At 35.5% G+C, this 27,489-nt stretch overlaps 2 protein-coding genes across 2 annotated transcripts; one reads left to right on the forward strand and one right to left on the reverse strand.

Annotated features, from left to right (window-relative positions):
* Positions 1–1,429: 1,429 nt before the first annotated feature.
* Positions 1,430–9,233, forward strand: LOC129001623 (thiamin pyrophosphokinase 1-like). The gene is made up of 6 exons (XM_054428989.1): positions 1,430–1,473; positions 2,172–2,325; positions 4,302–4,549; positions 5,068–5,173; positions 7,417–7,563; positions 8,686–9,233. Exons 2-6 carry the CDS (start codon positions 2,193–2,195, stop codon positions 8,823–8,825), a joined length of 774 nt encoding a protein of 257 aa, XP_054284964.1. The 5' UTR covers positions 1,430–1,473; positions 2,172–2,192; the 3' UTR covers positions 8,826–9,233.
* Positions 9,234–19,130: 9,897 nt separating this feature from the next.
* LOC129000320 (uncharacterized) lies at positions 19,131–25,818 on the reverse strand. Its single transcript, XM_054427282.1, has 3 exons — positions 25,787–25,818; positions 24,038–24,228; positions 19,131–23,044 (listed from the first exon to the last, which is right to left on the reverse strand). Exons 1-3 carry the CDS (start codon positions 25,816–25,818, stop codon positions 19,131–19,133), a joined length of 4,137 nt encoding a protein of 1,378 aa, XP_054283257.1.
* Between the last annotated feature and the right edge of the window lie 1,671 nt (positions 25,819–27,489).

Below are 27,489 nucleotides of genomic sequence, written 5' to 3' on the forward strand. Positions count from 1 at the left end.
GGGATTGATATTTACATAGTTTTGGGATATTGAATCTAAACATTATATAAATATCTACTGTGAAACGTTTAATATCTATTAAATATCTAAAGAATATCTTAACAGATATTTTACAGATTTCTTAGATAAGATATTTTAAAAATATATTTAATTACATGTAGTTATCTTTAGACATATTTCAACCACTTTGAATATTCAAATGGATATCGGGTGCTGTTAGGGTATTGACTGATGTTAATTACTGATTTCTGTAGATTGTGTAAACAAAAATTAAATTGTTATTTTATGGAATTTGTGTTTTATATCTTAAATATGGTAATTAAATGATTAGTGTAAGTCATTACCATCGACTAACCGACCACCTGTCATTACTGAAGATAATATAAGAAGACTTTCTGAAGATGCCACTCATGCTGACTAAAATGTACATAGGTTTACAGCACGGCCGCCTTTAACTCCAGGCCGCGGCCTTCGAACTGGCAACGTCGCAAGTGGTGTTGTAACAGCTGATTTTTTTGGAAGCAACTAATGGTATTTGTGTATTTACGAAAGATTGATTACTGGACTATGACAATATTGACTACGCTTAAAAATTTACTGATATAGATTTTAATTCATATTATTTCAATTTTCAATTCTGTATGTTTAATTTTCAATATTTTAATAAATTTATGTTCATAAATTAAAAATTAAATCAATAAAGTGCGAATTAATGAGCTGATGTCACCTGTCTGCCATGTTATCTTATGGGTCGTCTGTCACTGAACAACACCACTTGCGATGTTGCCAATTCTCCTGTAGTTAAAGGCGGCCTTGGTTACAGTCAAACTACCAAACTACCATATCAATAAGACACTGAAAAAGATATCATCTAATACACCTTTTATGTAATGTATTTAAGTTCTGATCACTTGTAATTAAGTTGCGTCGGGAATCGAAGAACTAGAGGACAAAGTAGAATCGAATTACAAGATGAACACCCTTTCAAACAAGCAAAATATACCCCCATGGCGTGCATTTTGGTTCTGTTAAGAGATGTAAGTAAGGTGTCAAAACGCGTGCACGTCAATTTTACATTTTCCAATAACAAAACTGTAATTGTTAAAATAAATGTTCAAATAAATATGTAAATCAATCGAGTTTTCTTGCTCATTTAAACTAACTTCAACAGTGAACATTACATCACAGCTTCATGAGTAAAAGATCCAGGTCACCTTTTAGCCAAGAAGAAAAAAAATTCATGAAAGAGAAGAAAACTGAAAAAATGCAAAATGAAAGAAAGGAACGTCAACATATCAACAATCAACATTAGCAAACAAAAACAAAAATACACAAACATAACCTATCCATATAGTTGTGGAGATGGAGAAAACCTTGTGTTATAATATTATATGATGATTTCTACAGTTACGTAATAATATTATTTTAATCATACACTACACCTAACCTACATAATTTTGAGGATTCAAATAGGTAAGATTAAAATTTTTAATAATTTTGGACTAGTTCTGAATCTCGGTTCATAACTTAGGCCTAGGCTAGTTTTAATATCCTCTGGGATTAAAACGAAATAGATTGCAGACAAAGCTCATTGAGCATTAATAACTATTACTTATATCAATGATAGATTTTGTACAGTTACTCCAGTCTTTGCTGTAGAAAAATTGTGTGATTGTCATTTATATTTTTTGAGGTGTGGCAGTTCAAGTGGTTAGGGAATAGGGCATGTGACTTATTGTGATTAGGTCAGGGTCAGGTCCTAGGCCTTGTGAGTAGACAAGTTATCCAATGTAATTGTAAAGTCGGCAACATAGCCTCGTCTACAGTAGAACCCCGATTAATCGAAAAAAGTTAACTTATAAGTTATTTCACCTACAAAAATGTTACAATGGGTTAGAAAATACTTTAAACTAAACAACTGAGGTTACTAAAGCATTTTACAGCCCTGTATTATTTTATGAAACCATTTTGGTTAGCTCAAATTCGGTTTACAGGGGTTCTAAGTTACTTTAATTAATCCTATTTGCTAGTTGTATAAAGATAAAACTTACTTAAAGTTTAGTAAGATATACATTTTAGGATCTTTGCAAAGGCTTAAATACACTTTAGAATCATCATTAAAGAAGTCAGTTGTTGAAGAAGCAGTTATTAAAATTGTTCAACTGTTTCAGGTAATTCTTGCTAAACGAAGAATGGCAACATTATGGAAAGCTTTGACCTGGTTTGATGGAAAGAATTGCATTGATATAGGTCGTTTTGCTGTATTGGTTCTAAACCAACCTATAACACTTCCCAAGAGATATATGTTGGACATCTGGAATGGAGGTTAGTAGGCCTAATCTGGTTATGTAACAAGCTGGAAAGCTGAGTGGTTATAGCTTAGCGCCCGCCTAACAATTAAAAGATTGCCGGTTTAATCCTGAGAAAGGTCTGTAGCTTTTTGAAGTTTCAAAACTAGACCCAGCTGTTCCTGATGATTGGGCTTTAAATAAATGATCCTGACTAATAAATGTGATGATCTTAGCCAGTAATAAAAGGTAGCCTACATGGATCATCACACTTCAATCTACACTCATATTTGGGTTAGAATATGCACATAAGTGCGTCCCCATCTCAATTGGTAATATGGTAATAATAAGTTAATATGTCCATAAACAAGGATGTGCTCTAAACCCTCCTTGACAAGTCAATTTGAGTAAATACTTTTAACTCTTGTTTAAAGAATCTTTTATTTTATTATACTAATTCATTTAGATGAAAATGTTCTTCCTCTCTACAAAATAAGTATAATAAGTCAGCTTTGCTAGGTAGTAAGTCTTATGGCTTTACCTTTGTGCTCTCAACAGCAAGTTCTTGAACTGAGTGCAATCGACACTACCGGAAGTAGGCCTAAGTTAGATTGATACCAGAAACATTTGTTTACAAACCAAGAGTTCAGTTAAGTTGGTAAGAAGTTAAGAGACCTTGGAGCCTCAGAGACATTCTAGCTCGTAAAACAATTAGGTAAAAAACTAAAAAGAAAATTTCTATTCTCACAGTAGGCTACTAGATATTTAAATTATAGGCTAATCACTCTGGTAGGTATTTAAAAAAGATATTTTGAGATGGTAAATAACTCTTCAGGGGCTGTTTGAAATTAATCAAATTTACATTGCACTTATGGCGAACAAATCCAAGAGGGCCGTTAGTTACCAGGGATTCCCTTGGAGAACAATCAAAAAACTACAAAGAACATTTATAATCTCACAGTTTACTAGTTACTAGACATCTAAATTAGCCTATAATCACTTTGATGTTTGAAAAAATATAATTGGACTATAAATAACTCTTCAGCAGTTGTTTGAAATTATCCAAGATGGCCGCTAGCCTCCAAGGACTCTTAAATAGTTTCAATAACCTAAATGCATTACATTTTATTTATTCAATCTTAACAAATAAGGTATCATTAAAAACAACATAAAATTTACAAACTTTTTGTCCCTTGCGACTTTTTTGTAATGTTAACGGTTTTCGTGAAATTTGACATCATTTTTTTTAAATGACCGCCATTTTGAAACGGTTAATCGTTTTTTACTATAAATTCTAACATTAATAGGTCTTAATAAGATTAAAATTTTTGCAAAAATCAAAGCTGTATCTCAAACCGTTTAGGAGTTATTAGGTTTTTTGTAAAAAACACATAAATACAGTAACGACAGTCGGTAAACTAGACCCCATAGACCCATGTTCCTATGGTGAAATGTGTTTGTCTTGACCTAAGGAATAACGCTATATATACAAGTGTCCAGAGAATTACAGGACTATAGGCCTAGTTAGAAATTACTGTAATATTAGATAATGTTGTGATGGTTATAAATAATGAACTAAATAACCTGGGTTGTTTTTTAATTATCCACTACTTTGCATGGGCTGTATGACTATCAAAGTGGTAGCAAGAAAAATTTAACAACAATATATTATGTTAAATGGAAATTAAAAAAATATAATTTTTAAGTTGTAATGAAACATCAAAATACATTTTTTAAAGAAGATTTATTTTTTAAACAACAAAAGGTCAATTGAATTTTGAAAGCCACTATTTCTTTGCGAGGCGCCTCACAATGTTTGCTTGATCAGTGTGCGGCCTCCCATTGAAATACATGGGGCGCTCGTACCCAGCGAAACATTTTGCCTCGCAACACTTGCTTCAGGTGAAATGACCTGTCATTTCCAATGACCAATCATCAAAATTGCATAGTTTGTCTTTAAAGTATTGCCTATACTTTCGGGTTGTTTTAATAATTTTGTTTCTTGTCTTTCAGCAAGTTTCCGAGCCACAGCTGACGGAGGCACAGACAGATGGTATGAGTTTGTTGCAAGTATCTCCAGTAGAGACCACACTCTAAAAAAAATACATCCGGACCTTATTTCTGGGGATTTTGACTCAGTGAAACCAGAAACGATTAAGAGATGTCTGGAGAACAACGTAAAAATGTTAAAGACACCTGACCAAGATAAAACCGACTTTACCAAAGCCCTGGAGGAGATTTGGAAAGAGACTGGTGGTGAGGTAAAGTTAAAATTTTGAAATAGTTTTAAACCTACAAATAACTGAGTGGTTTTAGTCAGTGGTCTTCTGATAATTGTCTCACCTACTGGCATCGTGTAAACCCGGCTTTAGACAAAGGAGGTGAGCGTTCCCACACTGGACATCACGACTATACCACTGGCATCACTGTCTTGGATCTGTAGTCCGTCCCGTTACCAACCGAGCCACAAACTTACCACTAACTTAAGTTTGATCTTGGAAAGGATTCTAGAAGATTATCAAGGCTTTCGGACAGCAACTAAATAATGTTAGATTTATGTAAACCTTTTTAAAATGCTGAGAATGCCTTCCACATGGTGTAGGCTATGAAAAAATATTATAAATCTAAGGAAGAAAAAGAACACAGGTAAAAGCCAAACACCCACTAGGGGTGGTACTGAAACAAGTTAGCCAAAAGAAAATGTAACGATAGTTATTGCTGAAGTTATGGATGTGGATGTGGCTGTTTGTTTTTCACATGATATAATTGCTTGTTACAGATAGATAGTGTGATAACGATTGTAGATAACTCTGGTAGACTAGATCACATCATGTCTAATCTGAACACTCTTTATGAACCTCATCAACACCGGCTTTATTTATTGGGTAGGTAAGGGTTTTTTTAATACACACACATTTTCCGTCATATAAGCCTATTAATTTGTATAGAGGGTTGTACACTTGTACTGTTATAACTTAAATTGTTTATTACTGAGTTCGAACTTAAGCTTGCATCCTTTTACGCGTTTTAGCTGTTTATTATTATTTTAACAATACCTTTGCCGACAGCAAAACTGCTGAATAAACAAATTTCCATTTGCCTGATTGGATTTTGAATTAAATATTCCCCTAAACATGTCAGATCTATTCCCTTTTAAAATAATATTAGGTTCAATAAGTAATTACGTTTGCTGCTACAAGCAGGGCCGGATTTCCCAATAGGCCCGGGCCTATGGGCGCAAGGTCCCAGAGGGCGCACGGCCGAGAGTAATTTTTTATAGATAGGCTGTATCTAAAAATAAAAATAAATAGTCATAGTTGATAAAAAAAAACTCCAAAACATTGTGATTCTGAAGTTCATAAAAAGAAATAATTGTTGGGAAATTTAATTTTTTTTTCAGAATTACGCATCAATTTTGTTACAAAATTGGTAACGAACATTGGTTATACGGGAGTAGGCTGTAGGGATGTTGACGTTGACGAGCGCCCAAGGGGTTCGCATCGCCAATGCATTGCCACAATGCTGGCTCGGGCTCGGCACTACTGATCAGAGTGATTAGGGGCGCATGCGTGTTAGACATTGTTACCACCCTCACCTCACCAAAAAAAGTTATTAACTAATCTTTTGATTAGTTTACATTACAACAATCTGCAGGATCAAGTTAAAATATATAATAAGTTGTGTTGATTAAAACAACGATGAATTTACCTTTAAAATGAACAAAAAAATATTAATCTCGGTTTGCATTGGATTATAGAAAAATTCAATAGGTACCCTCCAAAGCACCATTAATGCTGTCATTTTTTCCTCAGACCTAAGGATTAGTATGGTTGGCCGGATTATTGCTCTGTTTTGCTTTGGAAATATAACCTAGATGCAGTACGACCATCATAGATTAAATATAACTCAAGTCGACTTCTTATGACATTGTTAATTCAACATGTGTTCATGTCTAGCTCATGTTGGTGACACTGGACGTTAGTTTTGACGTAATTTTGTTTCTATTATTTTAGGATTAGTTCTATGACGTGTGTTTTAATTTCTTGTAATATAAACAGAAGACGATCTATTTTTGATGATTATATAGTTTTATTTTGGATAAACTAGGTTTAAAAATAGATAAAATATACGCCTTAAATAACAAGAATTGTTTTCAGCTAATACAAAATGATGACAAATCTACTAAAGGAGTATGTTTAATCTATGGTATCACATACTGTATGGAGTTCATGTTTTGGGCCTGGAATTGGTATCAATGGCCATATTTTTTTCAGGAATGCTTGGTGGGTTGAGTTGTTTTGTTTCAGTCCCACGGCCACAAACGTGAGCATTTATTAAAAGCATAAAATTGCAAAAAGTGTTTAAGACGGCATTTTGTTAAGGCTAAACAAGTCAATTCTTCAAAAAAACTTGCAATTATTCCAACGAGGAGTGAAGCAATTAACTTAGGCCTATGGGCATGGTATAGTTTTTAATAAAGGTTTGAAGGAAAGTAACTAACTGTGACCAGACTAGGGCGCGGAAAATTATTTGGGCCTAGGGGCGCAAAAATGCTAAATCCGGCCCTGGCTACAAGGAAAGTAGGCCTAATAAAGTTTATTTTTACTGTTAATAAATGTTAATAGCTCAGTATGAAATCAATAAATTTGCAACATTTGATTAAAATGTATCCATAAACAAGAAAACTACAACAATTGACTTATTTTCTGTAAGAATAACATAGGAATTACAAAATTTACAGTTTCTTCAAAATTTTCTCTACAACCATTCTAAAGCTTCAGTATGCTAATTATTATATTTTTTTGTAAGCTTGACAAAATAATTAATTAAGGAAGAAGTTGCAAAATTTTGTATTTTGAGTCTAAATCAGGAAAAAAACTAACGTTAACCCCATAAAATTCCATTCTCATAGTCTGATCATAAATTTAATAAATAAATGTCTTGCAAGAAAAATAAAATTAAAGATATTATTTTTGATTAGGCCTAGTGTTTTTTTTTTCAACTCAGGATACATATTTAATTGTGAAAATGAATTTTACGTACCAACAGGTTAAAAATAGTAATGTGTTCTCTTAATTAATAGTTTTCTGCAACATGGAGTATTGTTTAAAGTGTTTATTCTTTGCAGGGTCTAACTCGTTGACATGGTTGTTAGCACCAGGGCTGCATCATATTCAAGTGCCTCAGTCTTTGGTGGTCTCTAAAGCGCATTGTGGCCTTATACCTTTAGGAGAGCCTTGTACGGTTACTACTACAGGATTAAAGTGGAACCTGAGTGAGTTTAAACAATTTTAAATGTCACCTTCATAATATCTTTGGAAAGTTAGTTTTAGATCAGAACTGTTTTACTCATTACTTCAGACTAGGCCTAGACGGCCGCTGTAACATCAAAGGTAAAGTTGTAGCGATCTGGTGTGATTTGTATCTGAAACTTCAGGAAACGTGGCTTCTAGCTCATCCACGGATTGAGTAGAACCATCATTGACTATTGGACACTGAAGTAGACATCCCATCTATTTGGACCAGCTGTCACCAACGTTTTATTGAAATGGACGTAGTTGTGTGAGCCAGTCACTGAATGCGCTGTCTAAAATTCTATTTTCTACCTTATTTTTTGTTGCTAACATAGTTGATTGATCATAACAGAGTTGCTACATCTCACCAAATCATTGCATTATTTTGACTTGGTAATGAAGTTTGTGTACTCGACAGAAATCAGTAATTTAGATCAGCACAATCTATCGGTGGCTCACATAAACTACAACGGTTTTGATAAAAAAATTGCGACAGCCTCTACTTGGGGATGGCTAGTTGTATCAATACTCAAAAGTATTACGTACAAGAAAGTACAGAGGTTGTGGATAACCATACTTATATAAAGTAACACAAATTTTATATCAAACTAATCTAATATTGTAATAATTATCATAAAACTTTCTCATCACAACTCAAGACAAACTCAATTAAAAAGTAAATAAAAAACAATAACAATAAAAACAAAGAACATATGAACATTACCAACAGAGGTATAGGGGAGTATGGAAAACTGATATGAGGTCACTTCTATTTTATGTTGCAATTTTGCTGGTGTTTTATTTGAAGTAGCCTAATTTTGACATTGACTTTTGGTTTAAGTGAGTGAAATATTTGTATTTTTTTCAAAATTGTAAATAACCACACAGAAAGAGATTGCACACAGTCGTCTAGCATTTGGTAGCCTTGGGTGTAGACATGCAGTTTCACTCATGGATAATCGAGAGTTACTGTATATGGCAACAAATTAATTAGGCAGAAACAAAATCCCTGAAACATAAACCACCTAAAGACGATAACGGAGCTGTGTCCAGAATGTATTTGTTTAAAGTTTTAAAAGATTGCTCTGTTAAATATTTTCCAGACAAAGACAAAATGCAGTTTGGAGGTTTGATCAGCGCTTGCAACCTGTTCAGTGAAAACAACTCTGGTCTGGTCACGGTGGAGACAGACAACCCCGTATTGTGGACGGCAACCGTGGTGAGGAAAGACCACTCAAGATGAAGAGAAACTGCAAAACCTCTCCAAGGAATTCTGCACTAAACGTCTTCCAGTCAAAAGTTCCATTTGCAACTCTAATTAAGTTATTTTTAAGATTTGTTACCAAATACAAGTAACTTAGTGAGATAAAATGACTAGACCCTGTGAACCCTGGGAATAATGAATTGACTTAATTATGCCTATTATTTGGTGGAAATGCTGGGAAGCTGCGTGCCTAGTAACCAGAGTATTAAGCTTTGACTGGAACTAATTTATTTGTAACTTTAACACCTATTCAGGAATTCATGACTTTTACAATCAACACATAATTCAATGCCCATTAAGTATGTGTGTGACAACCATAACTTGAACTTTTAGTTCGCGAGATGAAGTAGGCATAATTAAATCAATAAACCCTGGGTTTAGAAATGGTCAAAGGTATTAAATCTTTAGGTTACACTTGAGTGCCTTATTATTAATATTATTAAATTGCTAGATATTTAACTATTATAAGATGGTTATCAGTGTATGTTTTAAGAGGGTATTCCGGAGAAAAACTGAAGAAATATATAGTGTTAGGAACAATTTACAGTTTAATTATTGTTTTTTTTTTTTTTTTTTTTTTTTTTATTTTTTTTTTTTATAAAGAGGTTAGCGCCCTCTTTTAACTTTGCATTTGCCCATCCACATAGGCTAACTGTCTGCTTGTGTAACGTATCCAGCAAAGCAAGGGGTGAGACGGTACAGTACAAAGGTGAACTGTACTGATCAAAATGTTTTTGGCAGTGACCAGGATCCGAACCCACAAGATCCCTGCCTTGGGCACAAAGTCCTACCGACTGAGCACCGACTCACCTAATTACGGGATTGTTAACGGTTACCTTCGGCTCATTTCACATATACCTGGCATACTGTTAACCTCATTTCTGATTGGCACCTGCACAGGTGCACTGATCACATTACGCCGACACAGATACTCCAGGGATAGCAATGAAACGTAATAAAGCAGTTGCAATGTTACTTTTAAGTATAGAAGGTAGAAAATAAGGTCTTCTTGTGCATGTTCAATCTCCTCAAATCCTTCATTAAAATGTTTAAAAACCTCAATCCAGACACTTTTTGTTTTGATTCAATCTTTATAGACTTCTACCAATGAATACACAAACCATAAAGAAGAACACGCCCTATGTACAATATTCTAACAGTATTTTCAAATTTGGCGCGCGAAAGATCTGTAGTTCTGCACTGAACCACCAGTCAGCGCTGGCGTCAAGTTTAGCACGCGGTGAAGTGCGAGAGAGAGCGACATACACTGTTTTCGTTCGCTCTCTCTCTCGTCCTCGTCGTCTGGCCCAGCAAAGCAGGTGCCGAGCAGAGCGTGAGCTACTGAATTACTATAAAATAGCGAACGAATTGTTGTTTGAATTCTCATTTATTAATAATTGTGTTTTATGGATTGATTATGCATTTATGCTTTAATTGTGGATGTAGCCTCCGGATTGCCAAATAATATTAAAAAGGTTTAAATACCTGCTATTAAGCAATCCATTTAATTGCAGTTGCAACTAGTTTCGACTCCTATGTGGAGTCATCATCAGGCGGTACAAGGACTTCTTCTTTCTTCATATGAAGAGCGTCATATTTAACAAGTAAAAATAAATAAACATTTACACACAACACAAAACACGTTTCGGACACGAAACATTTACTGATCAGTTACGACAACAGACGACGCTAACCCGACGGAGTTTAAGTCCAGACTGCGGGTGGTCATTGCAGTGGTGTACGTCCGTTATCTTATCACCTCAGGTTAGGTCCTAGTCCTGCCTAACACACTTCCACTCTCCAGTATCCTTATGGCAGTGTCATATATAAAATTGGACGAAAACGTTAGTTGGTCATTTAACACATTTTCGTGGTCGGATGTTACTGCCTTATAAATTTCAAACTCTTCTAAGGTGTTTAATTTAAATCTGTCTTTAGAGAAATGTAAAATATTCATGTTGTTACTAATGCTGGTATAATTATGGCCTTGAGAAATTAAATGTTCTGCAAAAGATGATGTCTGGTGTACTGTTGACGCTTTTGGGAGATGTTCCTTGAAACGTTTAGTAAAGGAGCGTGCCGTCTGGCCGATGTAAAATTTAGTACAATCTGTACAATTGATCTTGTATACGCCGGATCTGTCTAAGGGTTGCGTCAATGAAGGACTGCGCTCTTTTAACAATGCGCCAAGTTTGTTCTCTGTTCTGAAGGAAACTGTAATATTGTTTTTTGTCATAAGATTTTTAAATTTGTTACTCATGAAGGTGCCATATTTTGCAGAGATGTAGTTTTTCTGTTTTTTAGTTCCTGTTTTATTTTTATGTTTGAAGATGAGTTTATCAATAATAATGCTTGGATAACCATTTGCTACAGCTATGTATTTTATTGTATTTAATTCTTCATTATAATCCTGTTCATTCATTGGAATTGTGAGCAAACGGTAGACAAAACTGTTGTCCGCAGCTAGTTTTTGTGAGTAAGGATGATGGGATTCGTAGTTAATGGTCTGGTCAGTGCATGTTGGTTTCCTGAATATTTTGAACTCCAACTTATTTTGATGTTTTATTATGGTGAGGTCTAAAAAATTTAGACGATTATGGCTTTCTTCCTCCAATGTAAATTTTATGTTGTTGTGAATATTGCATAAGTAGGAGTTGAGTAACGACAACTGTCTGCTGTTGCCGTTGAACAAAACAATAGTATCATCTACATATCGGAAATAAAACAGAATTTTTTCCCTGTAACGGTTGGCATCAGAAAACAAGTGTTTATTTTCCAGGTTGTTGAGAAAAATTTCTGCCAAAATACTGGAGAGGGGGGAACCCATTGCCAGTCCTTCTTTCTGGGAATAATAGTCGTTGTTGAAACGGAAGTAATTCTGATTTAGTACCAATCTAGTGAGTGAAACTAACTCATTTATTGACTCTGTAGATAGATTTGAGTTCTTAATTAGGTTTTGGTGCAATAGAGTGATCGTTTCTTGGACGGGTACATTGGTGTACAAATTGACAATGTCAAATGATGCCAATTTGTAGTTGTCTTTGACAGCATGGTTCTTAATTTTATCAACAAGTTCTAGACTATTTTTTATGCTATGACTATTTTCTAAAACTATTTGATCTAACTTCTTGGCTATTTTGTAAGCTGGACTTGGCATGAAATTCACAAGGGGCCTAATCGGGACATCAGTTATATGAAGCTTTGGTAGGCCTCTGAGTATGGGAGCTTGTGGATTAGTAACTTTCAATGACGCAATATCGTTTTTTGATAATAGATTCTTACTTTTGGAAATGGCTCTATTTATCAACTTGCAACTATAGCACAAAAAACCTATAGAGAAATCGAGTGTTTACTTGGTAAAAGTACATTTCAGTTTTACCATACTGCAGTATATATTCCAAGGCTAAATTTTATCCTATCATTGTGCGTAATGCAAACGTCCAGTTACTCTTACAAGATTTTACTTACATAACTAGTACTCCTTACATTACTTACATTACTAGTACATAACTACTTACTTATATTATAATTATACTCATAAATAACAACAACATGTAATAACAACATGTAACGGAATGATTTAGGATAATATTATGTTACTCTTGATTTCCTATTTATTTTGACATAAGGAATCACTAGGTAAAATATGTCCCCATCTTGTTTGAAATCCCTGTATAATTGTATAGATCTCATACTTGTTTTAGTTAAAACCTTATTACCAGTAAACAAACCATCAAGTCGCTTGAAAGGACATTCGTGGGATAAATTATCACTTTAAAGTTTCCTTATTACATTGAAGCTTTCCCTAAATACTATAATAGGCTTTCACACATAGGTAGACATAACAAAAAAGAAATAAATAAATAAAAAAAAACATATATACAACTGTGCGATTAAGGTGTTTTACGCCAATCTTCTACCATTGGAAAATGTCTTTTTAGGTGCATCGCGTGGATTGTTAATTGTGGCCAAGATGATCTAATAGAATTAGAAGATAATAAACTACAGCACCGAGCAGTGTGTGCGGTACATTTTAAGAATGAGGCATTCACAAACCCGACGAGTAAAAGATTGCTACCAAACCATCCCAATGCTGTACCAATACCACATTTTGTAGTGCAACCAATCAACTCACCCTAACCACCACCTTTAGATAATAATTGTAATGCAGTTTTTACTCCAAACAATGACTGAGAGAATGCAACAAACATAAATGATACTAATATCATAGAACAAGAACAAGCAAACACCAAACAAATTCAAGAAGCATGTGAACACCGCTAACACACACCGCAATTTCGGGAAAAACCTAGCTCCACATCCTCTTGATGGCCCAACCCCGAGGAAGAGAAAACTGATGAAATCTCTATCAAGACAAAGAATTGTTCTCAACAGAGCTAGAAGTAAAATATGTTTTATCAATAGAAGGATGAAAAAACACTGTAAATGAATTGCTGGAGATGCTACCTCATTATATCTCAGGTAGGTCTCATTTACTTAGGGTATTTGTGACTGAGTCAAAGGAATAAAATGTAAAATTATCCGTATGAATTTTTATACAATAACTGATATCTTATTGACTTCGAACAAACTTGTTACATGCTTGAATTAAAAGTAATAGGAAATATTTAGCTATGGGGTATAAAGTTTTTACTTTTCACCATTTCAAAATTGCTATTTTTTCTGGTTCCAAAGCGTGAATACACTATAAATAGTTAATTTGAGTTTTTTTTATTATCAACACTTGCAGTACATTTAGTCACTCAGACTACATTTACTGTACTTACTTTAAACGTATAATTACAATGATTAATGATGTTAAAAATACACCGGTTTTATAGAAAAGAAGAAAATACTTTGGTTTTATATTTTTAAACATTTAGAAAAGGGAAATCTATTAAACAAAAGAAATCTTGAGAAAGCTCCAATATATTAATTTCAGGAGAAACGTTGACTTTTGTAAAAATGCAAATTACGCATAAAAAATATTGAACATGGAATGAAGACGAGAAGAATATGGCTCTGTCTATTTACTATAAATCTCCAAGTGCTTATCGTTTTCTTCGAGATATTGGTTTTAAGCTACCTTGTGTAACTTTGATCAGGAAATGGATCAACGTATAAAACGTGTCTCCAGGATTCACCGGAGAAGTAGTCGCAAAGTTAACTAAGGAACTATCTATGACTGAAGATGAGAAACAGTGTGTCCTCCTATTAGATGAAATGGGCATAAAAAAGGCTCTTGAATATAACTCAAAATGTGATTTAATAGAAGGATTTGAAGATTTAGGCCCTCTAGGTAGGACAGCTAACATTGCAAGCCACGCTCTGGTATTTTTGTTACGGGGACTAAAATACCAATGGAAGTGTCCCTTTCCGCACATATTAAAATGCATTAGAAACAATCTAATTAATCACGACATTGAAGTCAACGGAAGATTAGTTAGTTGGAGTGACGTTCGTTCATTTTACGAAATTGAACAAAACAGTCCAAATGACTGTAGGGCTGCTCCAAAACTTTCCGAACGTCACATAAGACCTCAAAACTTCCAGAAGATGAGTGTTAAATTAGCGACTCAAGTGTTTAGTGTGTCAGTTGCAAGAGGCATTCAAACAGCAAGCAAAACAGGTACATTGACCAGCCCTACCGCGTTAGACACTGCATCATTCCTGCTACGACTAAATGACATATTTGACTGCTTAAACAGCAAATACTGTTACGACAGAAGCCCCCTAAGAAGACCACTATCTGATGATAACATAGAGGTCATAAGATGCCTAGAAGCTGCTATTCCGTTTGTAGAATCGTGGAAGTTAACCAATGTTAAAAAGAATCCACCTTGTTTCGGCGGACTTCTTTTGAGCATCAAAAGTGTCCTATCACTGTATACTGTACTGAAATCAGAGGGCAACAGCTATTTGCTAACGGCAAGACTTAACCAAGACCCAATTGAGAATTTGTTCGGAGTTCTGCGCCAACGAGGAGGTTACAACAGCAATCCCTCTGCAAGACAGTTTAGACAAAATTTGCAGCATGTTATGTCTATACGTCTCATGAACCCTCCTGGATCGGCCAATTGTGAACCGGACTGTGACATTACACTAGATGTAGAAGATGCAATGAATGAAATGTCCGAATGAAGAAATGTGATGAACGAAGAAACAGGCGTTTCTGGGCGTACTCTTCTGACTGGAACAGAACTGTTCCCCCCAATACAAGTTCTTGGTAAGCACTAAGCAGTAAAGAATTATATTATAATTGAATATTATTATTGTACTACATATAACAATTTAAATTTTTCTTTCTTGACTTTTTATTTGGCAATACGTTTATTTCAAATTTCACATAAATTTATTTATATGGCATCTAACAATTCGTAAATGTTTAGTTTACTTAATACACTTAGCTCTATACCATTACTATATTTACCATACTATATATATATATATACTATATGCCATACTATATTTGTAGATGAAACACCCCAAATCACGATGCCGCAGGCTGCAAATGAAGCACCCACTGACACTTCAACAATGGAGGACAACGTCATCATGTATGTTGCTGGGTGGTTGGCAAAAAAGGCAATCGATAAATTTAACTGCAGCAATTGCACTGAATACATTCTTTGTGCTGAGCAATCCTTAGAACCGCCCAAAGAAGACTTCTTAATTCGTATGAGGGCGTTCACGTGCCATACAGGAGAATTTGCAAAGCTAAACCATCCTTCAGCTGATTTTTTTAACATTGTGCGTGGTCAAATAGTGTGCTTTTCCAAACTGTTCAAAGAGCACGCAGCTGAGAAGAAACTTCATTTCAGTCTTGTGGAAAAAATAAGTGAAGAGACTGAATGAGTTCATGGCTGGTTCACTTCTCAGTGTCGAGATCACCGACTTTTCATGCTATCAACCCTCGTAAAGTGCAAATTGTACTACGCGCTTAAGTGGAAATCGCAAGATCTAAGAGACAGGGCTCTTTTAAATATATCCAAGCGACGAAGCAGTGTGAAAGACAAGGAAGATAAGTTGAACAAAAAGCTGAAGAATGTTCAACACGTATAAGTTAGTCATTAACAAGCAAAGTGTTATTGTAAGATTTTATCTTTTAAAATGAAAATAACACCCCATTTACGTGTTATAATTGGTAAATTGATTTTAAAATTTCAGTATTTGTTCTAACAAAATCGAAATACAAAGAATGCATTGTTACTTTTAATTTGTAAACGTGTTTTATTAACAGGTTTAATAACCCCATCCATTGGAACCTTTCTTTGGAATCAGTATTAATTGGTAAAAATCACGATAATGTAAATACTCAAAGCAAAAAAATATTTGTATTGACATTATGAAAAATATGTTTAAAAATAACTCTTTTTTATTTAGATATTTTGGAAATTTTTATTTGTATTTGAAAAAAGGCATTTTTCACCTTTTTGCGTTACAAATTTGAAACAAACCCAAATAAATGTACCTCAAAACCTCAAGAAATGTAGTAAAGCGTTACAAAAATTGAAGTTTGATTCCAAAAATCTTGTCATTAACATAATATCCCCATTCTTATTGTAATTGCGGCTCCCGACGCCCACCGGGAATGAAAATACGATTTGCTCCCTACCTTCACCAACACGGCTGGCCAGGCGACGAGAGAGAGAGAGAGAGAGAAAGATGGTGTGTCGCTCTCTCTCGCACTTCACCGCGTGCTAAACTTGACGCTAGCACTAACTGGTGGTTCAGTGCAGAACTACAGACCTTTCGCGCGCCAAATTTGAAAATACTGTTAGAATATTGTACATACTACGTGTTCTTCTTTATAGTTTGTGTATTCATTGCTTCTATTGTCTTGTCCCATAAGACTAGATGTTCCTTGTGCTAATAAGCATTTCAAGATCTACTTCCGATATAATCAAAACTTTGCGCACTGCTACACCAATTATCCAAAAGTAAAAACCACTTGTATGCAGAAGACAGACGACAAGTGCCGTTTGTATGTGAACAGTCACTTTTGACACTAGCCCAAATAACACGGCCAGCTCGTTTATCCAACACCGGCAGTCGTACTTCACCGAGGGTCCCCAAGATCCTTCAACGAGTCCATGGCAGCCGGGTAGTGATTAACCGACAACGACCCAAGTCGTGGATATATAAACGGCTCTGTATTCTTTCTTCTTCACCCAATCCGGTTAAACTACACCCAGCACACGACAGCCAGGTATATGTGAAACAGGCCTTCGATACAAGTAAACTATTCTAAGTAATAAATTAATGAACTAATTAAAATACTCAGTTATCTGAGACAAATCTAGGTCCACATGGTCCTTTCTTACAATTTAACCTTATTAATATAAAAGTATTTAAAATTATATGGGCCCTTCATATGATATGACACTAGGCCTAACAGTTTTAACAGTAACTAAAATTGAAAATACTTTTAATAACAAAACAAAATAACGCCTTACCAGGACATCCTTAAAAGGACATATACTTTTGCTATCAAGTACATTATTTAGCAATTTTAGCTTTTAGAGTGAATATATTTTAATAAATAACTAGAGGACCCATGCTGCTCCGCAGCGTTGAAATAAATATCATATCTTGAGAACTTAACTGATTCAAACGATCAATAGCTCAAATTAAAGCCTATAATTTACTGATTATTTTAAGTCCAAGACATATAAAAAACATAAACAATAAGGGTAGCGGATTTTTATCCCCTTGGAATTTTACCCCCTGAGCAAAACTGATGTCTCAAACCAACGGGGATAAAATTCTGGCCACGAACTTTTGAGTTGCACAACATCAGTTGGTCAAATACTTTGTACCGGATGCCTACAACTACATTGTACAATAGGTATTGCGATGACCTTTTTTGTACAAACCATACATACCTCCGTGGTTTGTGCCTGAAGAAACAAAAAAAGCATATTGTGTTACTGTACAACAGAAACAAAATAAATTGTTTTTCTACGGTGGTATATTCAATCATTTAAGAATTGGTCACCCCATTATCATTTAAATGAGATACTTAGTTTATTATACAAACATATTATCCAACAGTTGGCCCCCAAACCCAAATAAAAAAAAATCAAAATTAAACAGCATAACCTGTTTACTTAGTTGAGTTTACAAAAAAAATTAAGATAGGGGACTTAAGAATAAAATGTTTATATTAAATTAAAACTGAAAGAAGAAAATTATTATTTTTAATAATTTCTATATCTGGCCAGGGGGCAAATTCCGGGTGGTAAAAATCCGGGGGTAAAATTCTGGGGGGTAAAAATCCGGGCCGTATATCTACAGTTGCCTAAACGCTAGTTATATGGACAGGGAGCAATTATTCCTGTTTTTATTGCTAATCTCGTAATTTATCACAATCTGTCTATTTTCATTAGACTTCCAAATCCACAGGGGTAAAATTCCGCCCGTGAACAAACTTTAGAGCGCTCAGGTTACTACGTCATAGTGATGTCAGGTTTGCCCAGGGGGTAAAATTCCAGGGGGATAAAATTCTGGTGACCCAACAATACTGGAGCTATTGATTTTAAATCATAGAAAATCCTTATAAAAATAATTTTTAATTTGGTTGATCACCTTGTGTTTGCTTGTAACCCGTCCGATTTGAATAACTAATAGCTTAAATGAAAGCCGGTATTTCACTGAAGGTTAAAAATATATATGATTACACAATTATTACTGGTGAAATACATCTTAAATTAAAGTAAGAATTCAAAAATTTATGTTTTTTGGTTGAGTAAATCAGTAGATAAATATATGCCAATGCTTGATGTGAAATCTATGCTTGAATATCTTCAATTTGAGTTCTCAATTATGACAATCGGTTGGATAGAAGAGCCAAATGAACTCGGAACAGAAAAACCCAAATTTAACTTCCTTAAAAATACATGGGGGAGCAAATTGCGTTTACGTATAAGCCGAGTGGGACTATAGATTTATATATGCCGATGCTTGATGTGAAATCTGTGCGTGCATACCTTCAATTTGTGAAAATCGGTCGGGTAGAAAAGCCAACAAACTAACCTAAGTTTGCCTAGTTTGTTGTTATGTATGCCAAAATGTTGAATACGGAACATGCCGCCCGCCTTGAACCATACATGGTTCAACAGAGATTCATAAATTGATTCATTGACTCATAAATGGGCACAAGTAATACAATGTAGATATATATACACAATAGATAATGATGACACACCTAATTATAAGATATGATATATATGACAATTATAAATATAAACATGAAATAGGACATTAAATAGAAATATTTTGTGATTAGGGGAGCGGGTACACCTTGGTAGCAGGGCGACAGAAGATTCCTCTCGAAGTCTTGATGGAGACAACTCGAACGATGCCATCTGCTCCAGGTGATGTCTTCACAATGCGACCAAGAGGCCAGAGAAGTGGTGGTGTTTTTGGGTCATGGATAATGACTAAATCGCCTACTTCAAGATTCTTGTTTGGCTTTATCCACTTTTTCCTTTGTTGAAGCTGGTGCAAATACTCTTGGTGCCACCTTCTCCAGAAGCGCTGATGTAGAGCCTGAACTGTTTGCCAATGCTTTAGTCGATTGTCAGGAATATCGGATACATTTACTTCAGGTACTGCAACAAGAGATGTCCCGATGAGGAAATGACCTGGGGTGAGTGCTGTGATGTCAGATGGATCTGCTGATAGAGCTGTTAGTGGACGAGAGTTCAATACTGCTTCCACCTGCGTGACAAGAGTTATCAGCTCCATTAGTGTTAGAATTTGATCTCCAATTACTCTCTTGAGATGGTACTTTGAGCTCTTTATGGCACTCTCCCAAAGGCCTCCTTGGTGAGGCGCGGCTGGTGGTTGGAAATGAAAATTAATTGAATGATCGAGGGCAAAGTTCGTGAGAGCATCTTGAGTATTCCTTTCATCAATGAAATTCTGGAAGGTCTTATTCAGTTGCTTGGAGGCACCGACATAGTTCGTTCCACAATCAGAGTATAGGTGAGCACAAAGTCCACGACGAGAAACAAATCTTTTAAGAGCAGCAATGAATGAGTCCACTGAGAGATCAGTTACAACTTCCAAGTGCACCGCTTTTGTGGTAAAGCAAACAAATAGGCAGAGGTATGACTTAAGCTTTTGAGAATTCCTAGTGGTGTGTACTTTCACTTCAAAGTGACCGCTATAATCCATGCCAGTATGATAGAATGGTCTTACAGGCCGTAGTCGAGTTTCGGGTAAGTCTCCCATAAGTGGAGGTTGATTTGTAGGTTTCAACTTAAAACATCTTTGACATTTAAAGATTACAGATCTGATTACACTACGAGCAGATAATATCCATACTTCTTGAGTGAGGATCGATTGCAGCAACTGAGGGCCTGCGTGTAAATATTTGAGATGATAGTGCATGACCAACAGTTTTACAACATTATGAGATTTAGGTAACAGGATTGGGTATTTGGCATCTTGAGTAAGGTTCGAATGTTTCAACCTACCGCCTACTCTTACCAAACCGTTATCGTCAATGTAAGGTGATAACCGAGCCAGTCTTAAGCTGCACTGAGTGCCCTTTTTCAGAGCTGTGATGTCATCCTTGAAAGATGAAATTTGAATGAGTTTGAAGAGATTCATTTTAGCAGAAGAGATCTCTTTATAACTAAGTTGTCCAGCTAGTCGGGCGTTCCCACGAAGATAATGGATGAATCGTAGAACATAAGCAGTGACATTTACAAGTTTTCTAAAGCATGAGAATTTTTCAAGTAAATCAAATCTGTCATTTTCTAACTTTTCAACGTTAACTAGGACATTCAAGGGATTTGGTTTGACTTCAAGAGTGTCTTGATCAGTGATTAAACTGAATTCGGGCTTTGGCCAAAGATCTGATGACAAGTATAACCATTCAGGTCCCTTCCACCACAATTGGTGGCTTAAGAGTTGAGATGGGGAGAGTCCTCGGGTTGCACAATCTGCTGGGTTGTCTAGGGACTTGACGTAATGCCATGATTCAGGAGAAATTAATTCTTGTAGTTCTGAGACACGGTTGGCCACATAAACTTTTAAGCGATAGGGGTGAGTGCGTATCCATGTAAGAACAATGGTAGAGTCACACCATGCATACATCGAGTCAATCTTAATGTGGGACGAAAGAAGATTTGAACAGTATTGCAGGAGCTTTCCAAGTAGGTGAGCACCGCACAGTTCGAGACGAGGCAGAGATACTCTTTTTAGTGGGGCGACTTTAGACTTGGCCATTATCAGATTAATTTTAACATCATTCGATAAGTTGATCACACGGAGGTAGACTACTGCAGCATATCCTTTCTCCGAAGCATCGCTGAAACCATGAAGTTCTGCAAGCTTATGAGTTGAGGTAAAGATGTACCGTGGGATCCTTAGGTTTTGGATCACGGGTAGTTCTTCTAAAAAGGAAATCCATTTTGTTCTTATCTCATCTTGAATTGGATCATCCCATTTTAGACCTGTGGTCCAAAGATATTGAATGAGTGTTTTAGCCCAAAATATTACAGGTGTGAGAAATCCTGGGAGATCATAGAGTTTAGCGATTGTTGAGAGAATCATTCTCTTGGTTAGCAAGTGGCCTACTTCAACATTCTTTACTTTGTATGAGAGCATGTCTGTCTCTGGGGTCCATCTTAAACCCAATACACTGTAGAAGGCCTCACTACCATCAGTCAACTCCACTGGTGATTCTTTGTGTTCGACTGGAATCTGATCCAAGAGTTGGGGTGCATTACTGATCCACTTACGGAGTTCAAAACCGCCTTTAGACAGCAATGTTTTCAGTTCATTTTGAGCTGACATAGCTTTATCGAGATCTTCAGCTCCAGCTATAATATCATCATAGAAGATAGACTTGGTCAAGATATCAGAAGCTTGTGGGTATGGTTGACCTTCGTCCAAAACTAGCTGGTGCAAGGTTTTGATTGCAATAAAAGGGGAACAATTAAGCCCATATGTAACTGTATTGAGTTTGTACGTTTGGAGTGGATCATCTGGACTAGCGCGCCAGTATATCATTTGATAACTTTTGTCCTTATCAGAAACCAAGATCTGACGATACATTTGACGTATGTCACAGGTGAATACAATTTTATGACATCTAAAATACAATAAAACATCACTGATATCATTTTGAAGTTTGGGACCAGGCATGAGAATGTCGTTCAATGATATGCCATTAGTAGTTTTAGCGCTGCCGTCAAAAACAACACGTATTTTTGAATTCGGGGGATTCTCCTTGAAGACACCGTGGTGAGGCAAATAATAGTATTCAGAGGTAGGAGGTTCTTTACAAATAGTCATATGACCTGATTCAATGTAGTCATCCATAAATTCAGAATAGAGCCTTTGTAACTCGGGTTGATTAGAGAATTTCCTTTCCATCGAGCTAAGTCTCAATTGTGCTTTGGTACAAGATTCACCAAGAGGGGAATGATTTGGTTTCTTGGGCAGCTCGATTATGTAACGACCTGAGTCATCACGTCTATGGGTGTTTTCAAAATGTTGTAAACAGAGGGTATCTTCCTCAGTCTGAGCCTTGATCCGTATTGGGGGTTCTTCTAGCGTCCAGAATTTTTGAAGTGAATTATGAAGATCCAAATCATGAGTTGTCAAGAGTGAGATGGGAAATGTGTTTGATGAGTTTCCTGCTACAGAGGCTACAGGAGCGAGGCCCATCACAACAAAACCAAAAATGGTTCCAAGAGCTTGAGGTAAATTTTGTCCTAATCTATGCTGTTCGCCTGTGAGGGTTAGGGCAAATAAGTCTGCACCGATAAGTAAATCTATCTCTCCAGGCTGATCGAAACAGGGATCGGCTAGGATAAAATGTTTCAAAGATTCCTTAACCTGGTGTGAAACTGGTATCTGAGGCAGGGGTGATGTGATACTACTCAAAACCATACAAGGATGGTTTTTAGCCAAAGGATTTCCATTGATCGCAGACATGTTGACATGTACGATACCTCTAGAATTAATAACTGCACCAGAGATTCCTTTTATTTCATCATGGAGTCGAGTACGTGGGGCGTTGATGAGTTGAATAGCTTTCTCTGATATAAGGGTAAGTTGGGCAGCGGAGTCGAGCACAGCACGGAGTACAGTATGTTGACCATGTTGTGAAGAGACATGAACTAAACATGTACCAAGAAGGATTGTGGTTTTAGTTGGATTGAGTTGACTAGACAATCCTACAAAAGCGTTAACGTTTGTAGAAGCAGTAGGATTAATAGTTGTTGTATTCTTTGAAGATGAATTAGGTGTGTAGGTCTTATTTTGAGGAGACAGCTTAGTTTGATAGCTTGACTGTGACTGAAGTGAACTACGTGTGGGCTCATGCAATAGAGTATGGTGATGTTTGGAGCAAATCTGACACACTTTACTTGAGGGGCAGTTGATTGTGTTATGAAGATAACCGAGGCAGTTTGTACAAATCCTATTCTTGCGAATAAACTCAGATCTTTCACTCACACTTCTAGCTAGGAAATTTTGACACTTGTATATGTTGTGATCTGCAGCTTGACAAAATCTACAAGAGTTGGTTGTGGCGACAAGAGCAGTTTTTGTATGGTTGGTGAAATGTGGCTTACTTTCACGCGTAAACTTATTAGGCCTAGTTATGTTTGTAGGACACTTTAGGCCAGTGGAATACTTTGAGGTAGATGGTGAACTGAGACAAATACTAGCACCTTCTAAACGTTTGAATTCCATTTCAAGAAAGGTCATTAAATCATTAACAAGAGGGATCTCATTGTTTAAGGCGCGAGAGTCTTCAAAAGATTTTCTAATATCAGCTGGGATCTTCTTTAAAAGTGTTAAGACTAACAGGGTGTTTTCAGTTGTAATGTCATGATTTAAGTTTTTCAAAGCTTGAGTATTTTCCTTATATACAGTGAGAAATGATTGCAAGCTCTTAAGCGAACCACTAGTAATGGGCGACAAATCCAGAATTTTTGTAACGAGCTGAGTGACAATACGTCTCTTGTTTTCATAGCGATCCTTGAGAAGTCGAAGGGCTACCACATAGTTTTCAGGAGTAATATTAAGACTCTTAACCAAGTCTAAGGGCTCACCACTCAGGGCACTAAGCAAATACTGAAACTTATTCACTGGGGAGACAGAATTATTCGCATTGACAGAGGCTTCAAAAATATTATAGAAACTAACCCACTCTTCATAGTTACCACTAAATTTAGGCAACTCAAATTTAGGCAGGCGCAGAGAAGCTGGAGGTGGAGTAGGTGTTACAACAGGTTCAACTGGCAAAAGAACTTTAATGTCACTTATGAGGGCTACATACAAGTCAGAAAGTTCATCATGCATTGAAAATGATTCCTCCTCATCACAATCAGAAGCAGGGTCATCAGTCACAACTCTATTAAATAAAGTTTTAAAGTCAGTAAATAGATCTCTGACCTCCTCATTATAATTGTGTAAACGCTGTATATTAGCAGGAGTCAATTCTTGACCTTCAGTTCGAGGAAGTTGGTTTGACAAATATTTATTTATTTTCTGAAACCTGTTTTTAACAAGTTTTGCTTTTCTTTGTAGGGTAGTGAATCTCATCATGAACAAACAAATTAAATAACACACAACAAGAATAGATGAGTTTTCATAAAATAGCCCAAAATCTTAAATTAATAATGATCTCATAAATCTAGGCCTACTGAAGTGCATAAATCAATTTGCAATTCAACTTCAATAGTAAAGTGAAGTCAATTATCAATTTGTTATTATCACCAATAATCTCTGTTGACAATAATATTTACAATAATGAATAAAGAGAGCATAGCAATAACAATAATTACCAGTTTTCTCCAGTTCAGGACCCTTTTCAATTAGTATTTGATTAAATAAATAATGTCTTCATTTTTCAACAACATAAACAAACTTGCAGGTTATGTTGATATGTTTCAATTCAATATCGGGTTATATTTAAACAAACAGCTGATGTAGATGAACAGAGTTTTGATGAGTTGAGTTTTCAGTTTAATAGCAGACAGGTGATTGGTTCGTCCTCAGTTCCACCGTTTCACTAATCTTGTAGGTAATTGGTTGCCATGTAGCGCAGAGCGATCTGTTGGCGAAGTTGAGAACTACCAACTACCAAGGTGTATCGCAAAGGACAGAACGTTGTTGCAAAATGGCGGACAATGGGATAGAATATTTCAGGGAAATAACTACTAACTAACTTTGCAATTTTATTTATAAACCCAAATAATAAGACTGAATTGATTGTGAGACCTTATTATTTAAAAGGATTTTATGGATGAGATGTGAATAAATATTCAATCCTAAAAATGTTCTACGCTTGATTTATTTCAAGACAAACTAGGTAGGCCTAACTTGACGTGATTTAGGTGGCAGTGACAAAATTGAACATGAAAATAATTGTCTGGTATGAAACAGGAATGGACATTAAAATTGTTCGTAATAATGTTTCACAAGACAAAATATTACCAGTTAGGGATGTGACACTGATCATAAACATTCATTTGAGAAATAAATTATTGTACTGTACTGTATCAATTATATTTTAATTGGCAAATGTAGTCCGGGTCGACAGGACCAGCGAATGGGGGGTAAACTTCGATATGGTGGACTGTATAAAAAATGAGGGATGTGAGATATATTATGTTAAGATCAGCTTTAGAGACACACTGTGAGCACAAAATATTTCTATTTAATGTCCTATTTCATGTTTATATTTATAATTGTCATATATATCATATCTTATAATTAGGTGTGTCATCATTATCTATTGTGTATATATATCTACATTGTATTACTTGTGCCCATTTATGAGTCAATGAATCAATTTATGAATCTCTGTTGAACCATGTATGGTTCAAGGCGGGCGGCATGTTCCGTATTCAAGCATCTACGCAACCAGGTGAATCCAGACTTCATTCATATTTTGTTCTGACCCTTGCCCTGTCACGTGATGTCTGGCAATTTCCCCCATTCCTCATGTACTCTTCAACCCGGCATCATGTTCTCGCCATTTTCCCTAGTTTTGTATTATAATATTCCCCTACTCTATTTGTGGCATATAAATTGAACTTATATTATCGTATGTTTATCTTATGTATTTATTTGTGACACACCTAACAAAAAAGTGAACTGAATAGTTAAAAACTGTATTCAAACTGTTCTTGGTGCAACTACCGGTCGCGTACGCGAAAGCTGGCCAGCAAACATCAAGTGCGTCAACGGTCTACTAGACATCACTTCAGTAAAAAGGAAGGTACCAAATCACATTTCTTCCTATTTAAAAGTTTATTATTTTGTGCTCACAGTGTGTCTCTAAAGCTGATCTTAACATAATATATCTCACATCCCTCATTTTTTATACAGTCCACCATATCGAAGTTTACCCCCCATTCGCTGGTCCTGTCGACCCGGACTACATTTGCCAATTAAAATATAATTGATACAGTACAGTACAATAATTTATTTCTCAAATGAATGTTTATGATCAGTGTCACATCCCTAACTGGTAATATTTTGTCTTGTGAAACATTATTACGAACAATTTTAATGTCCATTCCTGTTTCATACCAGACAATTATTTTCATGTTCAATTTTGTCACTGCCACCTAAATCACGTCAAGTTAGGCCTACCTAGTTTGTCTTGAAATAAATCAAGCGTAGAACATTTTTAGGATTGAATATTTATTCACATCTCATCCATAAAATCCTTTTAAATAATAAGGTCTCACAATCAATTCAGTCTTATTATTTGGGTTTATAAATAAAATTGCAAAGTTAGTTAGTAGTTATTTCCCTGAAATATTCTATCCCATTGTCCGCCATTTTGCAACAACGTTCTGTCCTTTGCGATACACCTTGGTAGTTGGTAGTTCTCAACTTCGCCAACAGATCGCTCTGCGCTACATGGCAACCAATTACCTACAAGATTAGTGAAACGGTGGAACTGAGGACGAACCAATCACCTGTCTGCTATTAAACTGAAAACTCAACTCATCAAAACTCTGTTCATCTACATCAGCTGTTTGTTTAAATATAACCCGATATTGAATTGAAACATATCAACATAACCTGCAAGTTTGTTTATGTTGTTGAAAAATGAAGACATTATTTATTTAATCAAATACTAATTGAAAAGGGTCCTGAACTGGAGAAAACTGGTAATTATTGTTATTGCTATGCTCTCTTTATTCATTATTGTAAATATTATTGTCAACAGAGATTATTGGTGATAATAACAAATTGATAATTGACTTCACTTTACTATTGAAGTTGAATTGCAAATTGATTTATGCACTTCAGTAGGCCTAGATTTATGAGATCATTATTAATTTAAGATTTTGGGCTATTTTATGAAAACTCATCTATTCTTGTTGTGTGTTATTTAATTTGTTTGTTCATGATGAGATTCACTACCCTACAAAGAAAAGCAAAACTTGTTAAAAACAGGTTTCAGAAAATAAATAAATATTTGTCAAACCAACTTCCTCGAACTGAAGGTCAAGAATTGACTCCTGCTAATATACAGCGTTTACACAATTATAATGAGGAGGTCAGAGATCTATTTACTGACTTTAAAACTTTATTTAATAGAGTTGTGACTGATGACCCTGCTTCTGATTGTGATGAGGAGGAATCATTTTCA

The sequence above is a fragment of the Macrosteles quadrilineatus genome, unplaced genomic scaffold, assembly GCF_028750875.1.
Source record: "Macrosteles quadrilineatus isolate MER2022 unplaced genomic scaffold, UCM_ALF_1.0 Scaffold_8__2_contigs__length_117827958, whole genome shotgun sequence".
Classification (NCBI taxonomy): domain Eukaryota; kingdom Metazoa; phylum Arthropoda; class Insecta; order Hemiptera; family Cicadellidae; genus Macrosteles; species Macrosteles quadrilineatus.